The sequence below is a fragment of the Acyrthosiphon pisum genome, chromosome A2 (assembly GCF_005508785.2).
Source record: "Acyrthosiphon pisum isolate AL4f chromosome A2, pea_aphid_22Mar2018_4r6ur, whole genome shotgun sequence".
NCBI lineage: Eukaryota > Metazoa > Arthropoda > Insecta > Hemiptera > Aphididae > Acyrthosiphon > Acyrthosiphon pisum.
The window spans coordinates 21,826,259-21,834,477 of NC_042495.1; the positions used below are offsets into that span (position 1 = coordinate 21,826,259).

Sequence of the window (8,219 nt, forward strand, 5' to 3'; positions counted from 1 at the left end):
GACTTATTTAGTTTTGATTGTTTGGTGAATCCGCTATCTTTGTTCAGCGTACCAGAAGTGTTTATTCGTGTACAAGACATATCTTATGAAAAGGAGTTTAAATCGATTAGTGTTTTCAACAGTTTGAATGACTCAGTACCACATGAAGTATATAACAAAACGCATACCTAGCCCTAACGTTGATTTGAATATAGACTCCGAATCGTTATGTGGATGCGATTGTATTGATAATTGCGAAGACAAAAATAAATGTTCCTGTTGGCAACTTACTAACGAGGGTACAAAAAATCATCCCGCTTCTTTAAAAGATCATGATAACATTGGCTACAGTTTCAAACGGCTACACAAAAAAGTATTGACGGGTATTTATGAATGCAATGCCAGTTGTAAATGTAAGAAAACTTGTTTAAATCGTGTTGTTCAGGAACCACTGAAGACGTCACTGCAATTGTTTTTCACTAAGAAAAAAGGCTGGGGGGTGAGAACGCTCGCTGATATTCCCAAAGGCAGTTTTGTTTGTACATATCTTGGGGTGGTTCGCCCAGAGAAAGATACTGATGCTGATCTTTTGTCAAACCGGGGCGAATATCTGGCAGATTTGAATTTTGTCGAGATAGTTGAAGACTTCAAAGATGGATATGAAAGTAATGAAGTGTATGTAGATGAAAATGAAGATTCTACTAGTTCATCTGATAATGAAAAGTTTAATCCTGGTTGGGCAATCAAGAGTAAAGTGAGAACGTTTGAATCTAGAATGTCGTTAAGGAAGAATTTACAAAATACAAATACAAAAATTGATGGAAAACATGAACTGTCTAAGTTAAATACTCAACAAAAAGTTGAAAGTAAAAAAACATTTTTGCAAGACTACATAGATAAAGAATATGGCTTCTACACGTTGGATTCTAAGGTCTGTGGGAACATAGGTCGCTATTTTAATCATTCTTGTGACCCAAACATATTTATTCAAAATGTTTTTATCGATACGCATGACCTAAGACTTCCATGGTTGTCATACTTTGCAAAATCAAATATTCCAGCAGGAACCGAACTAGCATGGGATTATAATTATATGATTGGCAGCGTGAAAAACAAAAGACTTATGTGCCACTGTGGGTCAAAAAAATGCAGGGGCAGACTATTATAATTTGTATTTGTAATTCTGTCAATTGTTTTTTTTTTTTTTTACATAGAGACAACAGAATATGTTATACTTCAATGATTTACCTATGTGTGTGATTGTGTGAATAATATTAATTCAAGGCTGGGCATTAACGAGTTAAAAGTTAAAATTAAATTAAAACGTTAAGTTAATTTACTCGTTACTCTTTTTTTTAACTTAACTTAACTTAACTTAACTTAACTTAACTTAACTTTTAACTTAACGAGTTAACGGAAAAAAATACGAGTAACTTTTAACTTAACTTAACTTAATTATCTTAAAATAACTTAACTTAACGAGTTAAAAGAAATCATTAACTTGCCCAGCCTTGAATATTATTGCATATAAATATTGAACTATTTTACTTTAAATTTTTCTGAGTTCAATATTTTGAAATCCAACAGATCAGTATAATTGCATCTTACATATTATTTTTTTTCACATTTTGTAGACTTATAAAGTTACGTGTGCCAGATGTCCTATATTTTATATGAAAATGTTAAGTTTTTAATAAACAGCAAATTTATATAAGGTTTTTTTTTTTTATTTTAAGACAATAACCCTTGATATCATTACTAAAAGCGCGGGCAAGTGATTAACACTCTGCTGTTCATCAGATGACTGGATGAGTCACAGTAATGGATGTGTTAAATTTGAATTCAAAGATATAAGAACCATTGCAGGTATACGAAAAACGATTCCGAGCGAAGATATAATATTATTAAGTATATTGTACGTTATTATGATTAGAGTAATATATTTTACTATTAGAGGCATTGGGCTACAATAGGTTAAATTCATTTTTGCCGAAAAATTGCATTTGAAAATGTCATTGTATGTCTAAAATATAATAATATACTTTAAACGTTTCAAGTACCCACAAATATTTTTAAATTACAGCATAATAGCTCAAAACAAGTCAAAATAATTTGAACATTTTATTTTTATGTTAAAATAAACATTTTGTGAAAACTTGATTACCTATGTCGTCCTATGGTTACTAGTTTTTGAATTATAACAAAATTAGAAAGTCGTTCTATGAGATACTAAATAATAACTAAGTGATTTATGGATTTGGCTTTAAGATGGTTCAATATACATGTTAATATGAGTGATAATATAACTATGAAATCAAGTAAGATATGACACAAAATTTTGTATAAAATAAATGCTGGGCTATGTGTATAAGCTATGAATTAAAAGGAATTGAATTAATATAATATATGGTTTTCTATATGAAATCATTAAGTGAAAGATTATCATCGCTTGACGTAGGTAAATTTTTATTTTGTTTTTGCTAATATGTAATGAAGATAACTATATAATAATATGCTTTTTATTATTGAAACCATGGAATTTAAATATGATATTGTTTCATCTTTGAAATGAATGTGACTTTTTTATGTAATGCATTCAATAATATGACATTCTACACTTTTAAGCTGTATTAGAATTGTGTAATGAATATGTGTAAAGTCTTTATGTATATGGATTTATCAACTGCAAATAAAGCAATCAAAAAAAAAAAAAAAACAATGTAATACCAGCTATTCCGGAAATTCGTTAGATTAGAGCGGTGACAAATTAATAGTGAACGGTTACAAACAAAAATTAACCGGTGGTAGGGTTGATATTCGTTGATATTCGTTTGATAATAATAGCCAACTCCCTCCTTTAACAAAATAATAATATTTTTATAAAATATTTATTCTTATCAACTGCTGATAAATCAAAATAATAAAATAATTTATTTTAAAGAACTTTGATTTTTTTTATTATTTTCACAGTTCTTATGTTCAAAATCACTAAAAACTTAGCGATGTACATAGAAATATAATTTTAAATGAATATTTCCTCAAGAAAAATAAATCAATTGATATGTTGTACCAGTGTTTGCCTCACAAGATAGAAACGGTAAATTTTTTTTAATTAACATAAATAGTATTAAGAAATACTTATTAATTTATAAGATTCCCTCCTAAGACCACTCTTGAAATCCAATCTCTCACTCTCCAATAAACTTACCATGTACAAGTCAATAATTTGACTGATCTGGACAATATTATATTCAGTTATGGGGTTCTGCAATCCCATTCAATACCAAAATACTTCAAGCACTTCAATCCATGTGCTTATGACTAGTAACATCGTCTCTTTGGTGTTTCACAAACAATAATCAATTAGAAAAATAATTACATAACTTTAAATTTCATACTAAATTAAACTTCAACAATAACCCATTAATCAAACAATTATCCTCCATCTCACTTCCTGGTAATGTACGTAGAAGAATCAAAAGACAGTGGGCCTAGAGACCTACTAAAATAAAAAATGAATAAAACAATAAGTAATACTAAAAAGTATCTGGTTAGGTTGCAATGCTGGTACTCACCTGCCCATAAACGCTACCTCCTGACAGGCTCGTAGCTAGGAATTTCAAAAGGTGGTATTATTAAAAATTAATTGACAAAATTATACACATACAATTAATAACTTTATGTATACTTTGTACAATCGTATATTCGTACAAACACATAAAAAATGAATTGTGAATAGATAATGATTTATGAGAAAATATTATGAATCTTTACTGTTATAAGACATAAGTGTAGCATGGTCAAGTTGTGTGGGGTCAAGTTGTGTGGGGTCAAGTTGTGTACCATAAAAGTTAGATAGTGGTTTGATAATAGCAGCTGCCTGTGTTCTTCACAATATCTGCATGTCTCAGGGTGATGACACATTGGAGTTGAAGAATGTGAACAGTATATTCCACCTGCAGTACCTGATACAGGGAATGGAATTAATAAAAGAGATCAATTATGTGCATTAAATTATGAACAATAACAAACTTGTTATTAAATATGTTAATATTAAATAATAAAGGTATATTATATAAATAATATTTTAAAGAACATTTTTGAAATATGACATTTATCTCATTTCAGACTAGAACCTTTCAGTCTTTCAAATTCAAATATAACTTTGTGTAACTAATAATTAAAAATTAAAATTATAAAATAAATAAAAGAACTGTCATACCTTGAACTGTAACATACTATACAATATCCATTTTAAAAAACTAATAGTACTTATAACTAATAGTAACTCATTTAACAATATTAATATATAGTAAGATCATTTTTTAAATTATAATTAGGAACTATTTTGTTTTATCTGTAAACATTCCTTTAAACAAATCTAATTTTTATTGTTCAATTGTAATTTGTCAACTGTATTATATCTTATATTCAAAGAGCTCAAGCCTGTTAAATCAATAATAAATAGATAAATAAGTGTTCAATCAGAAATGCATATTGTGAAGAACTACTTACATTTATCAACTGGCAAAAGCAGTATTAATTTAAAAGCTTTGACTTCAGTACTTTCTAAAAATAAATACCCTCACATGTATAAGCTTATGCAAATTGCATTTACTCTTCCTATAAGTTTGTCAACGTGTGAACGTAGTTTATCTGCAATGAGAAGGATTAAACATGACTGAGGTCATCCATGTTACAGAATAGATTTAACAATTTAGTTATAATTAGTATTAAAAATGATATTTCTAAAAAAATTGATAAAGAAGAAATATTAGATTTATTTGCAAAAAAAAAAATAGTTACATCATTTTAAAATAAATATTTTTTAGTTTCAGTATAAAGAGTTTTCATTGTTAAAATTCAAGTATATGTATGAGTATATCAGTATAATATGCATATTATAGTATATATTCTATCTAAAATAAATCACGCTTAGGTTTTGCATGATGTTTAAGGTAATATTATATTATTTTTTTTTTTGGCTTTGATATGCAATAAAGTATTTTTGAATATCAGCCCCCTCTAAAATTATGGAGAATTTCCGCCTATGCATAAGTGTGAGATAGATCATCGGGATAAAGTTGTGCCAAACTATTAATTGGCACAAAAGCGCACAACTCATGACTGTAATGTGTGAAAAACTTGCCAATGTTCATGAATCTGTAATTGTCTGGTTTGAGTTGTCGCTGCAATTTTTCTGTAACAAAATTTTTGATGTTTTAGAAACTGTACGTAATACATATCATATCCTACTTATCATTAGGGAACTGATTTGAATGCAAATTTAATTCTGTTTTTGAATGTCCGAAAACATTGGTTTCCAAGCAAAAAGTTTATTTCATACATCAAGGAATTAAAAAATGTAACTTTTACATTGCATTTTTTGACATTTTTAGTGCATTTCTATTGACACGTGTAGACACAAAATACATACATACAAGTTACAACAGATTATTACCCGCATTAAGGTAAAGATAAGATAAGCTATTCATCTAAATTTTAATTTTGTATTGCTCTTTTGAGTTGAGTTATTACTTCATCATTTAGTATCGCTTATAGCCTCGTTGTTAATGTTTTCGAGTGATTTTCGTAGATGTATTTAGTTTAGTTTTGTTTATTACACGAAGTTTTTGTAAATGCCTAAGGCGAAACCTTCAGATATTTGTCATTTGCGGTCATAAGTTCAATATTTTGGGGAATCAATTTTTTCTACTGATGGAAGCGTACTATTTTGTAAGATTTGTGAGGTCAGAGTGGCAGCCGAAAAAAAATTTACTGTGACACAACATGTGAGTAGAGATAAACATATACGTCCACTAGAAATTCATAAAAATAAAAAAAGTGAAGTTGTTCAGACATTATTTAATACCGTTCCAAAAATAATGCATTTACTACAGATCTTTGTACTGCATGGTATCTGCTAACATTCCTCTTTTTAAACTGAAAAATGAAAATTTCCGTAATTTTCTTTCGAAGTACACCGGCCAACATATTCCAGACGAATCCACAATTCGAAAGAACTATGTAAGCAATACTTACAATAATACAATAAATTCTATTAGAACTTACTTGGAGAATAAAAAATTGTGGGTGAGTATAGATGAGACTACAGATGTAGATGGCCGATATGTCGCTAATATCATAATCGGCACTTTAGAAATTGGATGTCCCGGTAAAACTTTTTTATTTAATTGCGAAGTTTTAGAAAAAGCAAATAATAGTACTATAGCTAAATTATTTGATTAATCTATGACCTTCTGTGGCCAGAGGGTATTAAACACGATAATGTACTCCTATTTCTCAGTGATACAGCACCTTATATGGTGAAGGCAGGAAAAAATATTAAAGCGTTTTACTCAAAAATGGAACACGTTACATGTTTGGCACATTCTCTACACAGAGTAGCTTGAGAAATACGTAAAAACTTTCCCGAAATTGATGCTTTTATTCGAACGTAAAAAAATTTTTTTGAAATGCCCATCTGGAGTATCGAAATTCAAAGAAATGGCGCCAGGGATAACCAATACTAAGTAGGTGGGGTACATGGTTGTCGGCAGCCATATACTATTGTGAAAATTATCAATTGATTAAATCTGTTGTGATGGGGTTTGATAAAGAAGATGCTGTAGCATCAAAAATGAATGCACAAAAACTGTTAAATTATAATAATTTGGAACTAAACTTGACATTTATCAAAGCAAATTATTGAAATTAACAAAATACATTACTACATTGGAAACATCTGGATTATCATTGGCTAACGCAATTAATATTTTTCCTCAAGTACAAAATAAAATTGGAACAGACAACAGTAGTATCGGAAAATCCATTAAAACAAAACTAGAAGTTGTAATTGAAAAAAATTCTGGATTTAAAACAATGAAACATATTTCAAATATTTTGGAAGGAAATGCTTACTCCTTAGCAACATAGTATAAAGTTAATACAAAACAATATAATTATTTGTTAAATAAAAGCATAAAAAAATTGTGAAATAATTATAAAAAATTCATTTGGTTCATAGCAATATTATTTAAGAGGATGTCTGCACCCTATTTCTTTTCTCTGTCTGGCCCACGTGCAACATAGACAAAACGCATTAACGCAGAATCATTTTTTATGTTTTTAAGTAATCTTAGAGTAAAATCACCCATTAGGAAAAAGAAAGAGAATAATATTTTTGAGGGCATGACATATCGATTTTATTATTTATTATTATTTCACTTAGAGTATTCAACTTTCAAAATAAACAAAAAAAAATTGTAAATTTAAATTATGTTTAAATTGTTTTAGGACAATATTTAGACAAATGGATATGACATTTCCTCAAAAATATTATTTTCTACCTTTTTTGTAATAGGTTATTTTACTATGAGATTACTTAAAAATGTGTCTGCATAAATGCGTTTTGTCTATGTTGCGCGTGGGTCATAGAGAGAAAATAAATAGTGCGCTGACATCATCTTAATAAGTAAGTTAATAAACCAAATAATACAAAATTATTTTATCTCATTAAATCTTCCTCAGGTTTAAAGTACCTTTGTGCACTATTAATTTTTACAGCCTCTTACACATTCCTTTCTGTCCTACCAATTTATTATATAGCTAATAAACCTCTTAATCACATCATAAAAACTAATGGAAGCACCAATAATAAAATCTAATATGTGAATATGGCATAAATAGCTTTTATGATTAACAAGATTACCGAGCAGGAAATCAAAATATTCTTTGAATATGGTTTTTTGTACAGTAAGTTTGGGAATTCTAATTGAATGGCAAATGACTAAAAATTTTGTTGTTATGCAACTAACTTTTTTAACATTGATTTATATACAACAAAATAACTATTGTTAATAAAAAAAAAAAATATTGATTTTGAAAGAGAATCGAACAAGTTATATTAAGGTGTTGACTTTTTACAAATAAAAGTTATTTTAGTTTTACATAACTATGGTATTATTCTAACCAAAATAACAACTTAATTTGCTAACTTGGTCTATTTTCACTCAATTTTAATTATTTTTTTTTTTAAAAACATGATCAAGAAAATTACTTTAAAACTTAAAAAACTTATTTTGAAATTATTTAATTGTAATGTGGTACACTTTTTTTTAGAAAACTTAAAGAAAAAATATAATATGCTCAGATTTTAATAAAAAAAAGTTTGACCAACACTGATATATAAGAATATATATTGATGGATAAAATATATATTTTATAGTGTTAGTAATGTG

General features: G+C 28.0%; 1 protein-coding gene across 1 annotated transcript; it reads left to right on the forward strand.

Moving 5' to 3' along the window:
• The first annotated feature begins 81 nt into the window (after window positions 1–81).
• Window positions 82–1,257, forward strand: LOC103309898 (histone-lysine N-methyltransferase eggless-like). Its single transcript, XM_016805728.2, has one exon. It carries the CDS (start codon window positions 128–130, stop codon window positions 1,145–1,147), a length of 1,020 nt encoding a protein of 339 aa, XP_016661217.1. The 5' UTR covers window positions 82–127; the 3' UTR covers window positions 1,148–1,257.
• The last annotated feature ends 6,962 nt before the right edge of the window (window positions 1,258–8,219 follow it).